The 22,397-nt window shown below is 53.8% G+C and overlaps 1 protein-coding gene across 6 annotated transcripts; it reads left to right on the top strand.

Annotated features, from left to right (window-relative positions):
- The first annotated feature begins 19 nt into the window (after window positions 1–19).
- Window positions 20–16,784, top strand: Igf2 (insulin like growth factor 2). 6 transcript variants are annotated; one of them, XM_051193445.1, is made up of 4 exons: window positions 20–44; window positions 11,646–11,808; window positions 13,048–13,196; window positions 13,445–16,784. In XM_051193445.1, the coding sequence occupies exons 2-4, from the start codon at window positions 11,652–11,654 to the stop codon at window positions 13,679–13,681; spliced, it is 543 nt and encodes a 180-aa protein (XP_051049402.1). In that variant the 5' UTR covers window positions 20–44; window positions 11,646–11,651; the 3' UTR covers window positions 13,682–16,784. The 6 variants fall into 6 exon arrangements, with proteins under 6 accessions (XP_051049402.1, XP_051049397.1, XP_051049398.1 ...); XM_051193440.1 differs by lacking the exon at window positions 20–44 and adding an exon at window positions 6,906–7,082; XM_051193441.1 differs by lacking the exon at window positions 20–44 and adding an exon at window positions 6,906–7,082 and having other exon boundaries at window positions 13,431–16,784.
- The last annotated feature ends 5,613 nt before the right edge of the window (window positions 16,785–22,397 follow it).

Below are 22,397 nucleotides of genomic sequence, written 5' to 3'. Positions count from 1 at the left end.
CCAGCCCCAGTCTTTCGCCCACCAGCCCCAGTCCTTCCCCAGAGGTGAGTGTCCGTCATTCATCCATCAGGACAGAGGTGTCTCTAGCACAGGGTCACATCTGGACTCCTGCAGGGTTCCAGCCAAGTCTCCTGCAGCCAAGGGACCGGCAGAGGCTGGGAAGTCTATTCAGTCACACAGTTGGTATCTGGTAATCAGGTGGGCTCCAGGCGCCTCTCCTTGGAACACCGGGTGTAGGCAGAGTAAGCATCAGGCAGTCTCTGTAGCTTGTAGGTCTGTGAAGCTGTGCTCCCAGGAGTCTGGGGACAAAGGTGGCAAGGGCTGAGGGTTAAGGTCAGCCAGCCCAAAAGGGAAAGGCAGAGGTTCCAGATGAGAAAAGAATCTGAGGGAAGAAGAAGAAAAAGAAACCGTTAGTGAGAAAGAACTGGGAGACTGAGGAAAGCTGGCCGTGGGGGTTCCTGTTCCCCCTCCCCCGCTACGCAGTTGCAGCTGTAGTGCCCGTGCACGAGGGGCTTGACCTCTCTGTGTCTCTCCCCATTTGTCAAAGTGTGACAGTCTCAGGCCTCCTGGCTGAACTGTGAACAGTAAATGAAATAATGACCAAAGAGACATTCTGAGACGTGCAAAGGGGCCTTAGGAGAGCTCGTGTCCTGCTTCCATTGTGTTCTGGAGGCTGTGGGCTTCCTGTGTGGACGGGGATGGGAGGCTGCTAGAAAGGGCTTGGGGCCAGATGCACTGCGGACTCGCTGGAGTAAGCGCTGCTGCTTTGTGGCCCCCTGCAGCTCACTGCTCAGGTACTGGGGATCAGGAAAGCAAAGGCTCAGCGTCTGGCAGAGCACTGGAGGTTGTGGGTGGGCAGTGTGTGTGTCTGTGTCCTTGTGCCTACGTCTTAAGTGGCACAAGCCTCCCAGAGTTGGCGGGGTGGGGCCCAGCAGGTGAACTCCTACTGCACTTCCAGGCTATCATACCCATGCCAAAGAGAAGCCAAAAATCTTTTTTAAGTGTTGGTTCAGACACTAAAGCGGTTAACATAGTGTCCTGGTCTCAGTCCACCCCCACCCAGCACAATGGCCTTCTCAGCTGCTCCCTGGGCAGTGCAGCCTCCCCCTCCCCCCCCCCCCCCGCAGTAACTCGTACTTACTTTTGGCTTTGAATGCATTGATCAGCCTAGGGGTGCAATCCTCATATTGGTGGTTCCCACGGTAACTTCCCAGGCTTGCAGGGTAACACAGAGCACTGCCTGGGTCTTCCTGGTGTGGAGTCCCTGTGGGGTGGCCACATCCACAGCCCAGCAGAGTGTGGCCTCTAGAGAAGGCATCCATTTGGCAGGGCATGAGCAAGAGCATACTGGGGACCCTCAGAGAGGAGCTGGGTGTGCAAAATGCTGAGCTTCGGAAACAGAGGAGCTGGAAGAGACATGGGGAATAAGGAAGGCCCACTGCCTGAAGGGAGACAGACAAAGCCCCTGGTGAAGGGTTCTGGCAAGGCTTAAGGGGTAAATCTGAATTTTAAAGGGTATTTAGTTTCTTCAGAATTTGAGCTTTTAAGCCCAGAAAGACTTGGACTGCCACGGTGTGGGGCAGGGCAAGCAGCAACTGAGGTGCCCTTGGGACTGAAGTCTAGTGGGTCAAGCCCTGCCTAGAGGAAACTATAGCACTCGGTAACATTCTATAGCTGTTGTGGGCCCCTTGGACTAAATAAGACCAGGTGAAGGCTCTATGGGCAGCCATGTACAGGAAAGAACATGCATGTCCCGTGCTCCACCCTACCCTGCCTGCATGCTCTGGTGGCTCTTCAGTGGGCACCCCAAGGTGACCTCAGAATCTCCTTACCTGGCAAAAATCCAGGAGTGCAGCTCTGGGGCGTTCCTGTGGCTTTTCCAAGGCACCTCTGTGGGGCAGGAAGCAGAGATTAGGCCATGAAACAGGCCACTGCTGTTACTGCTGCCTTCTCAGATGCCCCTTAGGAGCAAGGAAGCAGAACTCTGGAAGTGGGGCTCAGGCCCCAGTATCTTGCTCATCCTCAAGCCTTGCCACTTCTTGGGGAAAGGTGGAAAACCTTCCAGCTGCCCCTTGGGAGCCAGCCTGCTATTTCTCCTTAAAGCAGACCCTCAGCAGAGGGCTGTAGCCTGCTGGCTTCACAAAGGCTGGGTGTTGACAGACACCTTCTTCTCTTTCTTCTTTTTCTTTTTTTAACGTCCCTCACTCCCAACAAATTTACAAGTCCCCCCAGAATGGGGAAATCATCATACCCCAGTCTTCCTCGCTGGAAGCTTCCTCAAGTCTATAGGCACACACCCATGCAGGCCAGAAAAGCCAGGGATAGAGGCTGGTGGAAGGGGGGCAGCATGGGTGTGTTGCGGGGGGAGACAGGCCAGATGTTCTTGGAATAGGACACTGGGGTGATTGATGCGGACTGGAATTTGAAAGGGGAACATTCCCCACGTGCCTCATGCTCTGGGTGGAAAATGGGTGTGGGGGGCTCTCTCAGTCTTGCCAAGCTAATGTGAAGGAGATGCCTCACCCTGCCTGGGTCCCCACACCTGTTCAAGGACATTAACTCCTGCCTCCCCAGAGTGTCCAGCTTTGAGAATTCTCCCTTCATACTGTCCTCTATGTGTCTCTATGGGTGACTATAGAGACAAGAAGTACTTACAGTCATGGCCCCAGGGTTTCCCCCATTCTGCTGCTCCCCAGTTCTTCCCTTGTCTAACACCCCAACACCCCACCCCCAGGTCCCGCTAGAAATGTGGCCCTTCACCTTCAGCATTGCCCAACTTTGAGGGGGTGGCTTTGTTCCCAACAACAGCACGGTGAGCTTGTGTGTGGGTTTAATATTTGCCTTTAAGGTACTGGACTTTCCCCAGCCAGAACTGAGAGGCTAGTCGCAGAAATTTTCTGAGAAAACGAAATCAGGGCCCTGGCACTTGGCCACTGCCACCAGTGTGTCATTTTGTGCCCCTCTTCCCCCCACTTTCTCCTCTGCTCCCCCACTTTCTTCCCTCTTTCCATACTATCCAAACAAAACTGATTCCTTCGTTGTTAATTGTTAGGGAGCGGGCAAGACCGGATCGGCGCGTGCGGGGCGCAAGGCCGGGCAGGGGTGGCCACTGGGGGTGCCCCGGGCCCCCAAACCGAGCCAGGGACGAGCCTGCCCCCAGCGGCCGCCGCGCCGCGGCTTCGCCTAGGCTCGCAGCGCCTGAACGCGTGGGGCGCAGGGGCGGCGGGGAGCCGAACGGGGTGCCCGGAGCCCAGGGAGCCTTGGGAAGCAGCGGCGGCTGCTTGCTCGACGTTCCCCTCCCTCGCCGACGCCGTCCGGCTTGGCCTTCGTCTCCGGAGGCCTCTGGGTGACTATAAGGCAAAATAACGAAAAAAAAAAAAAAAAAAAAAAAAAGCTGGCTCGGGCGCGCGCTCCTCTGCGCGGGTGCTCCCTTGTCTGCTCTGCCTGCGCCCCTTTCCCGCACCCGTGTTCCCCCGTGAGGGCGCCCCTGCTCCGTGTGAGTTCCCTGGCACCGCGGATCCTGGCTCCCTGTCTTCGGAGCTCAGTTTCTCAAATGCAGCGCTAGTTGTCTGTGGTCTACGTGCAGCCAGAGCAACTTGCCGGCTTCTCTGCACCTCAGGCGTTGAGATCCTCAAAATTTAAGCATAGCCTTCCCGTCCCTCCAAAATCTTTCCGCGTTTGTTCTCACAAGTGAAATCTTTTTTCCCCCTTGACAGTTGATTTTTAAACATTTCAAAAGGTAGGAATTCCGCCTCTGCTGGCTCCCTCAAAATAGATTATGTGGACTGGGCCCCCACGTTTGCTCCTGTCTCTTCACAGTTTCATATGCAAGCTCCTACCCCAGTTCCCTAAAATTTAAACATAAGCCTTCTGACAAATTTTCTTTATTCGGGAAAATGTCACAGCCTTTAGGTGCTGTATCCACAGGGCGTGTGTTGGGGGGGGGGTATTTTCCCGTGTCCCTGTCATTTTATTTCTGCAGCACTGACCCTGTTGTCTTTCCTCAACACCCGCCCCACAGTTTTATTAGTGTAGAACATAAGACACTAGATTCTGTAGTCTGTTGCCCCAACCCCAAACTTTACAAGTTGAAACCTGCCCAGATCTCTTTAACAATTTTCCTGGAACCCTCAAAGTTCTAGCCTTTCTTTCTATGCCCTCCCCTAAATGTAGGCAACTAAGGCAGCCTACACTCATTTCCCGGATTCCAGAAAAATAGAGGGACTGCCTTCACCAATTACACCTAAAATTCATTCAACAAGACCCACACACACACACACAAGGGGCACATGGGGGGTTCTAGGGATCCTGCAAGCTTTCTGGCCACAGTTAGGACTCTTTAAAATACTCTCATGCAAGCCCCCAAAGCAGGCTAAGTAATGATCTAAGGCGTATGCTCACATGTGGCGTGAGCTTTCTATACTCTTAAGTCATACATGTCTCTCTGGGCCACAAAAGGCACAAAATTAACCCTTGGCCAAAGCCTATTTCCTTTATACTAGAATGTTGAATATCCCCAATGCTTGAGCAGTTTAAGCATTTTCTCTGCACAAAATATTCAGAGTCCCTGTGTCCTTCTATCTTACCAATTTAAAAAGAAAAAAAATTAAATTCAAACGCTAGTTGTAAAGTCCAGTACCATCCTGGGCCCTTCTCCATATTCCTCACATTGGCCCTTGCTGAGTGTCCTCAAACATTAGACAATGTTTTAAACCAGGCCCCTAAACACATTTAGTCTTGGGTCACACAAAGTTTCTGCTATCACCCGCTGTAGTGCCAGCCATGTACCCACTCAGCTTCTAACATTTCAACTCCCCCTCCCCAAGTCACCCTGCAAAATCTCTACAGATTACAAATTTGGGGCATTGATTCTCAGAACTTATGATTTAGGAACTTATAATCTTTATTCCTTAAAATGTAGTAGTTGGCCCTAAAGTGCTCCAAGGATATTGGGAAACTTTAGATTCAGAAATTATTTTCCTAGGACCCCTAAATTCAGGAACTCCAAAACAAATTGAGATTTTTTTTCTTTCAAAGAGTTGGGTTTTTATTAAATTTTAATGAATTTTGTAGAATTTATGACTCCTGTCAGAGTTTCCCTAAATTTAGACAATGTTTTATGGTCCCCCAAAGCGCGGTGAAAAACATCCCAGATCCCCCAAGTCCTAGGTTTTAAATGTCTGTGCCTTACAATTTTTTTTTTTTAGCTAATTCTACTCCCTGCAATTTAGATTTCAACATTCATTGGGTAATTTTTATTGATTCCTAAAACTCGGAGTACTTTTCTCCAAGCACAAACAATGTCCAAGAAAACAGACAGACTTCCCCCTTGTTCAACAAAAAGACCAATTGAAATCTGTCTAAGAAATTAAAATATTAAACGACATTGATTTTCTGTCTTCCTCAAATGGACTGCCTGCACTCCCAATTCGCTCACATTTAGACAGCATTTCCCCATTCTCTGAAGGACTTCTTTGAAGCCACCGAAATTACAGAGGTGATTTTTCCCGGGTGCTACAAGGTCCACTGGCCTCAAGGGTAAATCTTAGTCTCCACGCCCGACCCCAAAAAGAATTGACCTTGATCCCTAAAATTCCATCTCCCAATTTTAAGCAATTAAAATGAAGCTCCCCTAAATTTTATGTTGGGAATTTTCTTAATCTCAACAATAACTAACTAATTTCTACAAATTAGTCTAGGATTTTGTGGGTTCCCAAGCTTGCTGACCAAGATGTTGGGTTCCCCAAGTTAGGCCTGGATCACAAGGTCCCCTATTTTTTTTGCATGGAATAATTTCCCTCATTTCCCAACTTGGATTCTAATTTTTCTGGGATCTCTAATTTAGTGATTAACCACGGTCTTCCCATTTATGCAGTCTCCCTCCAGTCCCCCTACTTTGGGACACTTATTCACAGGGCTGCAAATCAAACAAGGGTCTGACTTGGGATCCCCGAGATTTGAGCATTGTTTCCACTGGCCACTCTCGGCAGCTTCCCCTGTCCTGTGCTTAACATTGATTTCAGCCTCTTCAGTTTCCTACGGTGTCCCGGCGGCAGCTCAGCTTTTGGAAAAGTCTGTGTGCCCCAAACGCGCTCAGGACACTGCGCGACGGCCAGGACGTGGGCAGTGCTGCTCCCTGGTCCAGGAAAACGACTGGGCATTGCCCCCAGTTTCCCCCAAATTTGGGCATTGTCCCCGGGTCTTTCAACGGACTGGGCGTTGCCCCGGGACACTGGGGACTGCCTTTGGGGTCTCGCTCACCTTCATCAGCGTCCACTGCGCTCCACAGAGCCTCTCCGGCGGCCCTTTTCCTCGGATCCTCCTGCGCCTTCGGACCCGACCTTCGGCCTTGCGGTGAGCTCCCTATGGTGCGCAACCCGCGCCCCGGCTCTGCGGCTGCAGGCACCGGGCTACCTCGCAGCTAGTCCCCAGGGTTGCTGCCGAGTAGCGCGGGGCGGGAGCGGGCTGATAGATTCTCCCTCGGTGGCGGGGCGCTCTTGATTTGGGCGCCCCGAAACACGCGCCACTTTACATTATTCGTTCTGCAAACAACGCGGTGATAGGGAAAGCGCCTGGCGGCCAGGAAGCTGGAAGGGCAGAGCGTTGGGCAAAGCCAAGCTAGGGAGAGGCGCTGAGCGCTCCGGCCGCTTGGGGCTGGCCGCTTGGAGCCTCCAGCCCCGGGAGCCTCTGGCCCTACGGGTCTAGGGCTTGGGGAGGCGTGCGCAGAGCGCGGGCTCGGTGATTGATGGCCAGGCCCAGAGGCTAGCCCGGGGTGTGCGGGTTTCCGCCGGTGATGGCCCCTTCCACTCCTAGAGGTGCACAGTGCGGGGTGGTGGGGAGCAGAGTGCACCGGTTTGTGAGTGGTTTTGACTCCGTAAAAATCACAGTGGCTTTCTTACATCATCCGAACCTTCCAGGAGATGGTTTCCTCAGAACCCCAAATTATTGTGGTGGCCCCTGGGGCCGAACCCGCGTCTACGCAAGTTCAACGCACTGAGGACGGGGGAACTGTTATCCGGATATTCTGGGTGGGTCCCAAAGGCGCGCTGCTTAGACGCACTCCAGTGAGCTCTGGCTTACAGGTATGGTTTGAGCTACGTTTCCCGCCCTGCTTCTTTCTCTGCCTAAGGGTGCAGACATTGAGCTGGGCTCCACGCAGGGCCTAACTCTGGCGTGGCCAAACCAGCTTTCCCTTCGTGGCGCACCTGGTGGCCCCCCGAGGCTGCTCAGGTATCCTACGAGAAGCACCGGGGGGCGCTCGGGATCTGGCTGAGACTCGAGGTGCCTCGCAGCCCGCCCGGCCTGCTCAGGCAGGTGGCGGCTGTGGGCTCCACCCTAGCCGATCCTGGGGACCGCCACTGCCTGTCAGGTAGAGAGATCCCTGTGAGGGCTCTGTCAGGTAGGTCCCTGTGAGGGCCTTGTCAGGTAGGTCTCTGTGAGGGTCCCAGTGAGGACCGTCGGCCCAGCACCCAGCTACCTGAGCCTGAGTTCTGTGTGCCAGGATGCGCGCACTAACTGTAACTCCCTAACTGAGCACAGATCCCCTCACCGCCACTGAGGCCTAGGGTGCCACGCACGTCGGTTCACACCACGCGTCCCTGTCGCACAAGGACAGGGCACCCCGGAAACATGACATGGGGCCTCGATGTTTTTTGGAACGGGTACCCGGTATTTCGTGGGCCTGCTGGGGCGGCCATCCCCCCCACCCCCACAGCCTCGGGACCCGCACCGCACGCCCCCCCACCCTCATCCCCGCGCCCATGGCCCCTGGCCCGCATTCCACCCCCCCGTGGCTCGAGTTGCGGGGGCGGTCCCGGGGCGGGGCGAGGGCCCTACGGGCGCCCATTGGCGCGGGCGGAAGGCCAGCGGGGCCCGAGCGGGCGCCGAGCCGCGGGGTGGCGCGGCTATAAGAGCCGGGCGTTGGCGCCCAGAGTTCGCCTGCTCTCCGGCGGAGCTGCGTGAGGCCAGGCGGGTCCCCGGCCCCCCCTTCCGGCCGCCCCCGCCTCCTAGCCCACGCCCGCCCGCGCTCGGCCCGCCAGCGCCTCCATCCGGGCTGGCGGCCCCGCGTCGACGCCGTCCGCCGCCTCGCTGCTAACTCCCGCGCAGGGCGCCGTCGGCGGGGCCGCGCTCCGTCGGGCCTGCGGATCTCCCCACCGCCTCCTCCTCTATCTACCTCAACACCCCATTCCTGCTTCGCCAGAGGAGGCGGTCCCCACCGCAGGCAGTCCGGCTTGCAGGTCGCCGGCGTTGTCATCCCCCGCGCTCCCCCTTCCAGCCCTCCCCGGCGCGCAGCCCGGCCGCTCCCCTCTTCTCGCTGCAGTCCCGAGTGGCCGCGGCGCCGCCACGCCTGTCCCCCCAGAGGCCCGGGCTTACGACGGCAGAGGGCTCCGTCGGCCCTAACCGAGCTGGGTGCCCGTGGCCAGGGTGACGCCTCCATTCCTCCCCCCTCAGCACCGTCCTCGGCCCTTCGAAGTTGCGTTCTTCCCTCCGCTTGCGTGCGCCCCCCGCGCACGCACTTACCCGCCACCTTTCCTAGGCTCCCCTCCCGCCCCCTCCCCGCTCCTCCTCGCCTCAGACTCCCTCCCCTCTCACGTCCTCCCTCTGACTTCGCAGATTAATTATACGCTTTCTGTTTCTCTCCGTGCCGTCCTCTCCCGCTGTGAGCCTACCCGCCTCTCGCTGTCCTCTCTTCTTCTCTCCCTCTCTGTGGTCCCCCCCGTTTCACATTCACTCTATCTCTCTCACTATCTCTGCCCCCCCACTATCCTTGATACAACAGCTGACCTCATTTCCCGATACCTTTCCCCTCCCGAAAGTATAATATCTAGCCCGCCCCAGCCCTAAGACACCCCATCCTCCCTAAAGAAGCAGAAGAGACGTCCCCCCCCCACCAAAAAGCCATCTCCCCGTTCTGTCCCGTCGCACATTCGGCCTCTGCGACTCGGTCAGAGCGGCGCTGGCAGAGGAGTGCCCGGCAGAAGGGCCTTCGCCCGCTGTTTGGTTTGCATACTCGCAGCAGGGAGATGGGCAGCAGCGTCGCCGGCTTCCAGGTAAGGGCTCTCAGGCGCCCCAGGCGGGTGCGCAGGGCCTAGCCTGGGCTTGGTGGGACTGGTGCGGTCCGGGTTGGGGGCTGGGGGCCGTTCCCTCTGCAAACTCGCGCTCCCCCTTGCGCCGTTGGGTGGGGGAGGGGGCAGGGGTCTGGGGACTAGTGGGGAGGGGGTGTGTAAGTTGAACTCACTGGAGACTTCTGGTTCTTTGGTGCGTATTGGGGAGGAGGAATAAGCGGCTTTAAAATGTTTGATTCGTATTGTGCAGGCCCTGTCCCCCCAGGGTGCTGAGTGATGAGGAGGGGGGTAGAGTCTCTGAAGCCCACCCTGGTATGTTGACTTGGTGCCAATGAGACTGAGAGAAGAAAAGTGGATGGGCGGGGCCAGGAGCCCCCCCAAATTGGCAAAGGAGACAGACAATCAATCCAGACGCCACAGTTCTCTGTTTCCCCCACACACACACACACAAGCACACCCCAATTCTATCCCCAACATTCCCAACCTGGAATGTGGGGAGAGGGGCGGGTTTCGGGCTTGGAAGAGCAAAAATGTTACAATCTAAACAGGAATAACTGCCCCTGCCTTTTACTGGGTGGAACTTTCCATGGGAGGATGTGGGAAGGAGCCCCCTCCCCGCCCCCATTAGTCTGTGCAGAGAGGGCTGGGGGCGCACGATGAGGCCCCCCTCCCACTTTGGTGCTTTGCTAAAGAGTGGACCAAGGCTAGCTGTTGGGGGTGCAGGAGAGAGGGGACTGGCTGAAAGGAGGGAGGGGGCGGGTGCAAAGGGGGCGGGGGGGAGTGGTCAGTAGGGAGGGGGGTAGGGGTAGGGTGGAGCCGGGACTGGGAGGAGCCGACTCAGACATAAAAGCCGAGGCACTGACCAGCTCGCAAACTGGACATTAGCTTCTCCTGTGAGAGCCTTCCAGCCTTTTCCTGTCTTCCTCCTCTTCCAGCCCCAGCGGCCTCCTTATCCAACTTCAGGTAACCAGGGCCGTGGAGCCAGGACCCTGCTGCCATCCTGCTCCGGCCTGCCCCGTGGGGTGGTCAGGGCACCGGCTAGCCTGGGGCCTCTGCCTTTGCAGCCGGGCCTGCTGCCTCTCACAAGCCTTCGTCCTCCCCGGCCTCTGTCCGGTGCTCCCCCAAGCCCCAAGCTTCCTCACCTGCCCTATTCTCTCCTTTTCCTTCCCCTCCGCCTGCCCCTTCCTGCAGATTTGGGCCTTCCCTGGACCCTCACCTATCCCTTACCTCTTGGTCAGCCTTCTGCCTGTTTCTGCTAGCCACTTGGGCTGGACCTGGAGCCAGCTTTGGGAAGGGACTTCGAAGTCAGCTCTGTCTGACACCCCCCACCCCAGGACTAACCGCTGCAGCCATGGCTGGCTGATCGCAAGCGGTGGTAGTAGCATAAAGGGCGTTGGGCGGTGGGTCTGGGTCTTCGAGAGGGGGTGGGCAAAGGTGCTTTTTAGTTCCCCAGGAGCTCAAACAAGTTTGTTTCTTGACTATTCTGCATTGGTCTCTCACATGTTTTCTTTGCAGCACCAAATCCTTTTCTGGGCCTGTGGAGCAGAGGCTGGGGCAGCGGCCTGGAGGGTTCTACTTTCTGAGGGTCAAGGGTGGCTTACTGTGAGCCATGATGGCCTCTCGTCCCTAAAGAAACTAACTAACCATTGCCCCAGCCTGTGGCCACTCGATCGATCTTTGGCCTTTGGAGGGGGTGTGTCCTTCCATGCTGGAGTGTTCAGCCCCCCCAGGGACCCGAACTGCTGTCTCTAGTACCCTGAGTAGAATTTAGTTCCTATCAGGAAGATGAACCTATGGGCCATAGAGGGACTCTCCAGGGCCCCTGACTCTAGATAGAAAGAGTTGAGGCCCGGTAAGGGACTCCAGGCTTTGTCTTGAAGTCTGAGGTGCCCAGGAAAGTCTGGACTCGGAGGACCGGGTGACCCTGGAGAGCAAGGCTCACAGGAGTGCCAGCAGTCCCATTGCACTAACCATTGAATTCTTGACCTGGGCCCTGCTTAGCATGGCCTGGGAGTGGGGGTTGGACGGGTGGAGCTGGCTCTGCTGCTTAGGGAGGGGTGGCCAGCTGGGGGGGGCAGGGAGGTTGGCGACTGGTCCCTTTGGATGCACATGCTCCACGGTGGGTGGGGTGGAGCTATCTGCCATCTTGGCCAGCACTTTGAGGCCAGAGTAGGAGTGGCAATGGTGATGTGCCCTTGGGCTGGCCCCACCCCCATGATGTCATAACATGGAAACCAGGTCCAGTGTCCAGTGTCCAGCACTGGCCCTTGCTGCTGTGGGTGTGGTCAAGCTACAATTGCGCCTGTGGGTGGGTGGTCCTTGAGGGTTTCTTACAGTTCAAAGCCACCACGGGGTTCCTTCCTGGCCCCATTGAGTTTCTCCACGCTCAAGTGCTTTGTCACCTCTGCAATTCAAGTGCTCCTGTTTTTGCAGGTCAAGTAAATAATGAGAACACTGCCTTTCAAATTTCAATTGCATTTTCAATTAAGAGATGATAGGTGTCTTTGATGGAGAGGAGCATCTTGAGACCATGGGTGTGGCTTGGGACCTCTAACTCAAAGCCTGCATCTCTTTTTCCAGATACCAATGGGGATCCCAATGGGGAAGTCGATGTTGGTGCTTCTCATCTCTTTGGCCTTCGCCTCGTGCTGCATTGCTGCTTACCGCCCCAGCGAGACCCTGTGCGGTGGGGAGCTTGTTGACACGCTTCAGTTTGTCTGTTCGGACCGCGGCTTTTACTTCAGTAAGTAACTCCAGACACATGGGGTGAGGGGAAGGGAAGAATCAGGCCTCTGTGGGTGGGGTGACAGTTAAGATATGCTGATTTGGCCTTGGGCTTACTTTACCCCCTCCCACTTGGGGAGGGCTGTGGTCTCACACTTAAAGTCCGATAGTTAATAAAAGTAAAACCAAATGTGGTCATCGGGTCTTGGCCAGGTTGAGAGAGCTACAACATGGGCTGCTTATCTGCTTTTAGTATTGCTCACGCCTTCTCTTGGTTTCCCAGCCTGGGGGTGGGGGTGGGGGCTGGGCATGGGCTCCCTGCTTGCAGAAGACAGCAATGGGGAACAGCCAGGTGGGGCATGCCTGGGAGGGCAGGGGCACCAGAATGGATGACTCTCCTTGCTGGCATGGGCCATTCTATCTTCCTCACCTGGTCCTGGACTCGCAGCCTCCTCTTCTGCACTTCTACCTACCTGCCTGTGAACTGCTCTGAGTGTACTCCCACTTCAAACCTCTGGAAACCACTCCTGCTCCTGGTCACTCTGAAGCCCCCGCCAGCCACCTGGCTTCTCTGCGCCCTCTGACACTGCAGGACCAGCCCTTGCTCCGGGAGCCACTCCTGAACAAAGGGGGGGGGGCTTCCAGAATAGAAGGGTCCAAGGTGTAGCCTTCAGTGGCTCTACCCCCCAACCCAGCCACAGACCTGAGTGCGTGGGGGAAGAGAAGGAAGACGGGAGAAGAGAAGGGAGTTGGTTTTGGGTGCCTCACTCCTCCCCTCCCGTCTTGTTCTCTCCTACCCTATCTTCTCTGTCTCAGCTCAGTGCTGGGGGTTGGGGGTGGGCCCCTCAGGCTCAAGGTGGCACCAGGCCAGGGCTCCAAGTCCAGGGACCACACCTGTGTCCACCATGGCCCCCTTGCGGGGCTCACCCTCTCCCTCCTCCCTGTTTTCCAAACCACTCCAGTGTGGCCTCTGGTCTGCATGGAGTTTGTGAGACAGAGAGGCTGTGCCATGTTAGTTGCCAGGCAGGAGGCACCAGAGGCCAGGGGCTGGTCCTACAGCGTGCACCTTCATTTCTCCTTTCTGGGCATCTTGGCCCACCTGGCTCACACTTCTACCTCATTCACGCAGGGTGACCTAGTGGGAGGGCAGGGGTAGTTTCTTCCTTCTGCAGTCTTCCCTGGGGGCTGGGGAGGACACCCAATGGGTGCTGACCCAGCTGATGTTGACTAAAGCACTCTGTTCCTGTGGAACTTCCAGGCAGGCCTTCAAGCCGTGCCAACCGTCGCAGCCGTGGCATCGTGGAGGAGTGCTGCTTCCGCAGCTGCGACCTGGCCCTCCTGGAGACATACTGTGCCACCCCCGCCAAGTCCGAGAGGGACGTGTCGACCTCTCCGACCGTGCTTCCGGTGAGGCTTGGGACAGAGGGCAAATTTTTAGGTAGTGAGGTGGGGTTGGGGAAATGGTGGGGTGGGACAAAGAGACCATCAGCTTCTTGATTTGGGGTGTCATGGAGTTCATCCATAGATATTTGTGGGGAGCTGCCATAAGCTGATGTGACTCTAATGAGGGCGGGGGGAGGGGGTGGGACATGTGAGACCTGGTACTCAGGCTAACATGATACCCTGACACCTGCTGACTAGCGCCTCCTCTTAAGGACGACTTCCCCAGATACCCCGTGGGCAAGTTTTTCCAATACGACACCTGGAGACAGTCCGTCCAGCGCCTGCGCAGAGGCCTGCCTGCCCTCCTGCGTGCCCGCCGGGGTCGCATGCTCGCCAGAGAGCTCCAAGCCTTCAGAGAGGCCAAACGTCACCGCCCCCTGATCGCCTTACCACCCATCGATCCCGCCCACGGGGGAGCCTCTTCGGAGATGTCCAGCAATCATCAGTGAACCAAATTGTTTGGTAATTCTGCAATGTAGTACCATCACTCTGTGACCTCCTCTTGAGCAAGGGACAGTACCATCACGTCTCACACTAAGATCTCTCTGCTCCATTTCCTTCCCTAGGCTTCTCCCCACCTACCCCCATGCCCCGCCTCCCCACATCAGGCTACTCCCCCTGCCCCACACCATCGGGCAGCTCTTCAAAACCAAAACCAAATTGATTGGCTCTAAACAATCCAAGTGACCCCCCCAAAAATTATTCTTAAATTCTTAAAAAAAAAACCCCAAAAAACTTTAAAACATTCAGTCCCCTTTAAAACAAATTGGATTTTTAGAAACACCAGAACTGTTCATTTAAAAATTAAATAACAAAAAAAAAATCAATTGGCTAAAAACATACTAAAAATTAATTGGCTTAGAAACAATTGGCAAAATAAACTAATTTGGCGCCCCGCCCCCTTCCTCTTCATCCCATTTGGATCTTTAGTCAAATTGGCTTAGACTTGGATCTCAGAACCCAAGAAGAAAGGAAGGGGACCCAAAATTTTGCAGGTGGCATGTCATTGCTTCAGTACCCTCTCCTTATCACCACTCACATAGGGTGCTTTTATTGTAAGCTGGCTGAGAACAACAGCAGCCACCCAAACTCTTTCTTCACTGGCCATTCCATCACAAATGCCACCATGTCACCATGGGGCTGAGTGAAATAACCCAAGGATAGGAATAGAACATCAAAACTGGAAACAAAACTTAATTGGCACAAGCCCCCAAATCCCAAAATTCTCACTTTTCTGTACCTACCTAAAAAAAAGCACATTTATACACATCCCTACAGACTCACAGACACGCACACACACACAAACACACACAAGTATGCGCCATATATGCACGCACATACACTACACTTACACACTCACCTCACGCATTCATACATGTATGTATATCCCTAACAATTGGACAAGAACATTGAAATGGCTGAATAGCTACTATTAAAATCATATTGCAAACCAAGATTCACCCCAAATTCCCTGAGCAGTTTGCATTGTTTGAGCTCCCCCCCCCCCAGTCCATCTAGTTTCTGCTGCTGCTTGTGGGCCCTGTGTATGATCAGGCTGTAAGTTCTATCTTTCCTAGGAAGGGAGGTGTTCCTACAAGGCTCACTTCCATCTGGGCACCTACAGCATGAGCCCAGTGCTCCTCAGCCCACCATGTGGGCCAATGCGTATCTGTGTTGTGCGTTGGCCTCCCCCAGTGTAGAATAAGTTTGGCCAGATAAGGAGATGGTACTGCTGAGTAAGACATGCTGCCCGAGTAGTCTGACACCTGGGTGTGTTTCTAGGAGGAAAGATCTGGGGGATACCCCCTACCCTGAACACACCTATGGGCCATCTGTGTCAGTCTCCTGGGGAGCCCCTACTTGTTAGGGGCTCCCCAGGAGACTCACACTGATGGTGGGGAGTGTGGGAAGTCTGGCGGTTGGAGGGGTGGGTGGGGGGCAGTGGGGGCTGGGTGGGGGGAGCTATGGGTAGGAAGTGGTCCCAGAGAGGTTTTGGATGGAAGAATCAGGAGGAGGCACAGGTCAACTTGCAGAATTACAGAAGAATTAGGAGCCCAAATTTTACGCCAATTGATCTATTCCCCTCTTTTTTGTTTCTTGGGGCGTCTTTCCTTTTTTTTTTTTATCCCTCCCTAGCTTTTTAAGCGCATATAATCAATTGTACCCACTCCCTAAGTAACAGGGGAGCAGTGACCAAGTAATGAATGTGCATTGAGTCATCATCGCCACTATTACCATCATGTCCTGCTCTCCGCCATTTATCACCCTTATTGATTTTTGTTTTTAATCTGTCTCTGTCGCTTGGCCTGAGTTGGGAGTGGAGTCTCTGTGGGGTGCTGGCCACGCACCCACAGAGAAATAAAAGGAATTGAGAAGGCCGCTGCCTGGCCTGGCTTCTGAGGACAGTGGCTGGTCCCCAGGAGTTCTGAGGAGTGGAGGGGGCGTGGGACAGTGTCCCCTCAGGTGTTAGGAAGGTGCTCGGAGGCCACAAAGATGGGGCCCCCATCTGGCCACTGCCATTTGGGGGGGAAGGGAATGTAGAAGTAGACAGGTTCCATCAGGCTGGAGCAAGTGGCTGCCTTCTGAGTACTTGGGGAGTCCTCCCCTCGGCCCTTAGTGTCATCTTGCCCACTTCTCAGCACCCCACCTTGTCCCCAGGAGGTCTGGAGCTCTACAGACCTCCTGTGGGCAGGGTGGGGTGAGGCCTGGAGTTGGGGAAGCTAGGAGGCTTAAAGCCTGCAGAGCCAGGAGAGCTGTGTACACGGGGTCACCTGGACCCCGAGGCCCGAGGGTCTGGCAAGCCGTTGCAGCCACCCCACGGTGCCTAGGACTGTGGCAGGGACCAGGGCGGCTGGAGGTTTACCTCACCCCCACTTCTGCCTCCAGTGCAGTCCCCCTGCCCAACAGTCCACTAGCAGTCTAGAGGCCTGAGGCTTCTGGGCCCAGGTGACAGGACTGGCACCACCCTTGGGGGCGGTGTGTGTCAGCCCGACCATGGCATAGAGGGTTCCTCTGCAAGTGCCTGAAGAATGGGCCATTTGGAACATTGGACAGAAACTAAAAGAGTAAATTGTTACAATTGGAGAGTGTGAATTGGCCTGATACCCAAAAGATCTCGAGGCACCCTAAATTACCTGCCCATTCGGCTGGAATCCACCCACCCAGTGTTAATTTGCCTCGACAGGATGGGTGCTTTCAGAGGCATTTGCCGACCACCCTCTGTGTCCCCAAATTTACAGTTCTCCCCAATAGATCACCTTGATGCAGGCACCTCCCTGACCTCCCGTGCCTAGTGTGGCCCTCCATCTTGTTTCTTCCTATTGTCTTCGGCGGGGTCCCCTCTTGGGTCCCTCCCTTTGTCATCACACGAAGACTCCCCACGCGTCGAATGCCATATGTCACCTGTGTCACTGTCTGTGTCATCTTAGCAGTGCCCGGGGTGTTTGCCTCAACTCAGTCCCTTTAACATGCTGTTTCTGGCAAAATCCAGTGCTTGGGTTTTGTTTTTAACCTGTTATCGCTTGCAAACTTAATAAAGCATTTAAAATTCTATTTTCTGAGTTCTTTGTTATTTTATTTGGGGATCAAAAGGAGGGAAAGGTGGGTGGGAAGGATGGGAAGGAGGGTGCCTGGGGGATGACATGTGAAGAGGACAATCTTTGAAGTATATAACCCTCTAGGTCTTACACAGTAAGGCACTCTCTGAGGAACCCAGAGGGTTGGGGACAACTGTAGGCCCCAAATCCTCAAAGATGGGGTGCCGTGGGGCTGGAGGGATCTCATGATGCTTTTCTAATGGGTCATGTGCCACGAGTACACATCCTGGGGATCATTGCCCTTAGCTTTGGGGGCTGGGGGCTGGGGACCGGGATACTTCAAGAACTCTAGTTAGTTGGACATGGGGAATCAGCGTGACAAACGCCTGGGATGGGTGTCCTGCACATGTAGTCACCTCCACTGTTCCCTCTCTGAAGGCTATGCTAGAGCCTGTCAGCAGTCACTAGATACACCTATCCAGTGGCAGTGGTCTTTGGGGTCCCTGATCCTGGGAGAAAAGTGAGGCCAGTCCCCAGATGCTTGAAGCCTGGCTTGGATATGTTCTTTCCACTTCATTTTTCCTTAGCCCCTCCCCCAACTTTTCCCAGGGCAAGTGGGTATCTGCCCTTCCCCCATGTGGGAGGAGCCCAAACTGGGGCTCCCTGGTGAGGCCCTGTGCTGGGGATCCTGCCCTTTTCCCAGTCATTTCTTCACACCAGCATTTCTTTTTATTGTTTGGCTAGTTTTTTTGAAATAGAATCTCACACTGTATCCCAGGCAAGCTTGGAACAACTGCATAAGGATGTCCATGCTGGTCTAGAACTCATAGCAATCTCAATCCTCTTGCCTCAGCCCCCCAAATGTTGAAATTATAAGTGTGAGACAGCGTACCAGTTAGCATTAGTTTTTAGTTTTGTTTTCACTGCAGGGTCTTTTGCTAGCCATGCTGTGGGGTGTGACCTCTGGAGGTCTGCAGACCTCCAGGTCTATCTATCTCCAGGGCAGCATACAGCATACATATCCAAGAGCTACTCCTAAGCTCAGGGTGTGCAGTGGCCCTGGGGTATTGCTTGGAAGAAGCAAGCTCATCCTTAAAGAGGAAATCTAGACAGCAGCAAGGTGGAAATAAAGAGGACTGGGCTTCTGAGACAGCCCTGGCATGGCAGAGTTGAGGCTAGGATGGGGCCTGGATCGGGCAGACCATCTTCCCAACCGGTGAATCTTCTGGAAGCCTTCAGTGTCTACTGTGGCTGGAGGAAGGCCCAAAGCCACCTGATCCCTTGAGGGCGATGCACTGTGTTCCCACCCATGAGTTCCTGAAAGCCCACTGTGGGTCTGTCCACTCTCTGTCAACTCTACAGTGACTTAGGCCCCTATGGAGTTGGCATTAGGGTATCCAGGCTCCAGCTCTCACCCCCTTTCCTAGGCTGGCCCCTTCCTGATCACCCTAACCTGGAGTTATTGGCACCTCCTGCTATCTCCACTTGTCCCTTGCTGCACCCCTAAAGCTCCCAGGGTGGCTTCTCACTCCACTGTAGTTGGCCTTCACTCTCACAGCAGTGGATACCTGTCTTTTCTGGTACCTGCCTGACACCCTGACATCCTCTGACTTCTCTAAAGTCCTGAGTATAATCAACCACTTTGCCCAGACCTTTTGGATTAGTCCTCACCTCTCATAAACCCTTCCAGGACTGCCTCGCCCCCCTCCCTCACTGGGTGTTCCAGGACAGTCTTGGGCTCTCCTTTCTCTCATTTCTGCTTAGTGAATTCTGCTTGTTAAAGTTCTTCAAAGATCCAGTTATCTGTCTGTCTCTTTGACTGCCCACATTTCTAACTCCCATTCATCTACCCTCTTGTCTTTCCATCCTCTAATCAATCATCCATCCTTCTATCCTCCCACTCATCTATTCCATATATATATATATATATATATATATATATATATATAGTCTCCACACATCTACCCAAACATCCACTCATTGCTTACTCATACATTTAACCATTCATCCATCCATCTTTTTATCCACCCATTCATTTATCTATCTGCCTACCCATCCTTCTATCTACTTATTCATCCACTGATGCGTACTTATTCAACCACCCATCTGTCCATTCATCCACCAAGCCCACCTAGCCATCCACCATCCATGTCCCTACCTATCCACCCACTAATCTACCTATATCCATACATTCATCTACCTATCCTTGCCCATTTACCCACCCACCACCCATCCACCCATGCACCCATTCATTCATCTATCTCCCATTCACTGATGCACATACTCATCTACCTATCAGTCTATCCATAGCATCCATACATCCATTATATACCCACCTACCCATCCATAGGAACCATACATCCATTATATCATCCATTCACCCATCCACTCATTCATCCAGCCACCTATCTGCCCATTCATTTTCATACCCATCTAGCCATCTACCCATTTATTCATTCATGCAACCACTTATCTACCAACTCATCCACCTGTGTTCTCATCCACCCATCTACTTAACAATCCATCCATCCACTCACCCATCTACCCATTCTCACATCCCACAATAACATACTCAACTATTCATCTACCTAACCTCTCATACATCTATCCATATATCTACCCATCCACCCACCATTCTACTCACCCATATGCTAATCCAATCATCTGTCTATTCATCCATCTACTCACCCATTCATTCACCCATCTACCAATTTATCCATGCACATACACCCAATTCATCCACCCACCCACTCATCCAATAATCTATCCATCTACTTACCCACCACTCAACCATCTATCCACCCATCCATCATGACTCATCCATCTATCCACTCACCAACTCATTAACTCATTAAGTCACCTATTTATCTACCCAACTGCCTACTTGCTCACCCACCAACTGTCTATATATCAACTGCCCACCCACCATCCATCCATCCATCATTTACCCCATCCACACATATAGGTGGGCATCTATAATGTTCAGGTTGTCTTAGCAGTAGCTGGGTAAGTGTGGTAGAAATGTATTCGCCTCACCAAGATGACATATAGGATGTGGCAAATGTAGAGAAGAACATGTAAGGGGAGGGATGTGCATGGCTGAGCTTGGAGTATTAGAGATTCATCTGGGATGGGGTAGGGTTGTAACAGCAGGAGGTACAAATATAAGAGATGAGGTCAGAGATAGAACAAGGTCAGTCACATGGTCCATATAGGCCATTACTATTCACTCAACACTTAGGGACATCTCTTCAGTGGGGTGAATGGTAGCCTCCAGAAAGACATATTTATCTCCTGATCCTGGGACCTATGCATGTGACCTTATTTAGGTAAAGGAAGGGTCCTCAAAAATATATAAAGATTTTGCTATGACATTATTTTTAATTTAGGATAGGCCTAACTCAAATGACAAGTGTCCTCAGAAGACATGAGGCACAAAATGTTACAGAAGGAATAGGTTATACAAAAATAGAGGCAGAGACCAGAGTGGGATGCCTAAGGACCCTGGAAGTTGGAACAGACAGGAAGGACCACCATCTGGATTCTTGGGAAGAAGCATGGCCTTTGCACACCTTGATAGTTGATGTTAGGCTCCTGGTCTCTAAGAGAATATGTTCCTGTTGTAGAAGCTGCACAGTTGGGGTTGTTTAGGAAAGGAATTGCACTGGAGTGCCCTCACTCTGTTACAGCCCAGTTCTGGATATGTAACATCAAGAGGAGCTTCTATTCAGTGGTCTGAGCCCCGCCAGGCCATACCTCCACTGCTCCACCTGCTCCACTTACCTCCTTGCAGCACCAAGGTAGTGGTATGGTAAAAAGACCAGATGCCATTGCACTGTTTAAAATGTGCCAGCAGTTTCTAGATAAACCAACCAACTCATGGAGACCTGAAGCCACCCTGACACACCCAGTTAGCCACTACTCCCTCCAACAACTGTCCCAGCCACAAGAGTCTGACATCTGGGGACCTCTGAGCCTTTTCAAGAGCTGCCCTGCCTATATCAATTCCCCTGAGAGGCCTGCCCCATGTAGCCTTTCTTGATAGGGCCATCTCCACAAGGCCTACCCTGAGCACCCTGTACACAATGGCACTTCATATGTATGTGCCCCACAAAGTCTCTAGGAATTAAGAGAACAGTATTCAAAATCTTACCTCACGTGCCCATTTATTCCCCGGGGACATCCTAAAGACCCTTCTATCCATTATCTCCATGCCCACAAGCCATAAAACAGACTCTCAGCTCCCTCTAGACATATTCCCCATGAAACCAGAATGACTGGTCAGAGATTGCCAGTCTCCATCTAGAATCTTCTTTGGATCACATGGAATGTTGGGTAAAGCAGAGCCCGAGTAGGCTTTGGGGTTCTTCAGCCATGACCTCTTCCCCATATCTCAGTTGTGTTCATCCCCTGGGTCCTCTTACTCAGTGTCCCCACATCTAGTCCTGTAAGGCTGCCCCCTCTCCCAGACCCTTTGGTGTCTGTCATCACCCTGGTGGCTTTGACATGCCTTCTGATATCCTGGGTGGTTCTGTTCTGAACCCCCCAAATGTCTTGTCTTCTTTAGATAACCATCTGGCCCCTCTGCCAGGCCCTCAGAGATGCAGTGACCACAGCAAAACATGTCTACTGTCAGATCCTTTCAGTGCTTGTCTAGAGTTCTCTGTAGCTTTACTCCAGAGCTGGCCAGAGAGATGGTGCTTCTGGGGACCCCAGGGCACCCAATATAAAGACAAATGCTTCTCTGTGTCAATCTTCTTTAGAGGTGAGACCTTCTCTACAATGGCCTCTTACTCTTGGACCAATCTCCTGGGCCCGGCCATCAGATTCATCTTCAAGCACTTGTTTCTACCTGCCCTGGTGCCCTGACTTCCAGGGTCCCTAGCTCCCTGCCCCCTCCAAACACACACACAGAGTCACTGAGGCCTGGCTCCCAGCAGGAGCTCTTGCCCAGGCAGAGACAGGCTGGGGTTGGGGTGCTCACAGTATCCCCCCAAGCCTGGCCTCTCTACCTGTTTTGCTGATCCCTGTCCCTGCCCAGCCCCCTTCTGACTGTTGGGCTGAGGCCTCAGGCCTCATTAGCGCAGCCTGCAGCCTCTCCCGCTCCCAGCCCCAGCCAACCCAGGCCTCTGCCGGCCAGAAACCAAGAAGAAAATGCCTGTTTATGCCAGTTATGCCGAAAGCAAAACAGTTTGTGGTTTGTGACCCAAATTTTTTGCCTTTTTTTTTTTTTTTCAGAACATAACAAAGCCCAAGACAACTCCCTCCCTGCCCCCACCCTCCCCTCAGGCAGACAGAAGTGATCTGTTTACACTGGCTGCTACACACCCCCACTGGCCTCTGCTCTGCCCGTGCCCTCATCCTGGGCACTGGGAGCCCCCAGGAAGGGACTGCAGGCCTGGTGAAATGGTGAGGAAAGGGAAGGAGCTGGAGGAGGCTCTGTCTCCCCTGGGGCAATGGGGATGAATCTGGAGGCTAGGAGTGTTAGGACTCAGTCTGATTGAATCCATTCCGCACAGAGCAAGAAGGTGGAGGACATACTGCCTGGTTGCTCCCCAGGTCTGCCCTGAAGTACAAAGTACCTCCATTTCACAGAACTGGTGCCTAGACTAATGGACCCCACCTGTCC

This window comes from Phodopus roborovskii, unplaced genomic scaffold (genome assembly GCF_943737965.1).
Source record: "Phodopus roborovskii unplaced genomic scaffold, PHOROB, whole genome shotgun sequence".
NCBI classification, from domain to species: Eukaryota; Metazoa; Chordata; class Mammalia; order Rodentia; family Cricetidae; genus Phodopus; species Phodopus roborovskii.
Note: the sequence above shows the minus strand (reverse complement) of the source record. Positions and strands in the feature narration are given on the sequence as shown.

What these genes read in the sequence shown, in the direction of transcription:
- Igf2 (XM_051193440.1), top strand. Translation starts at nt 6,921, where the DNA reads ATGGTTTCCTCAGAACCCCAAATTATTGTGGTGGCCCCTGGGGCCGAA. An exon ending in GGACCGCGGCTTTTACTTCA is followed by an intron (nt 11,809 to 13,047) that starts GTAAGTAACTCC and finishes TGGAACTTCCAG; the next exon opens with GCAGGCCTTCAAGCCGTGCC. An exon ending in CCTCTCCGACCGTGCTTCCG is followed by an intron (nt 13,197 to 13,444) that starts GTGAGGCTTGGG and finishes CCTCCTCTTAAG; the next exon opens with GACGACTTCCCCAGATACCC.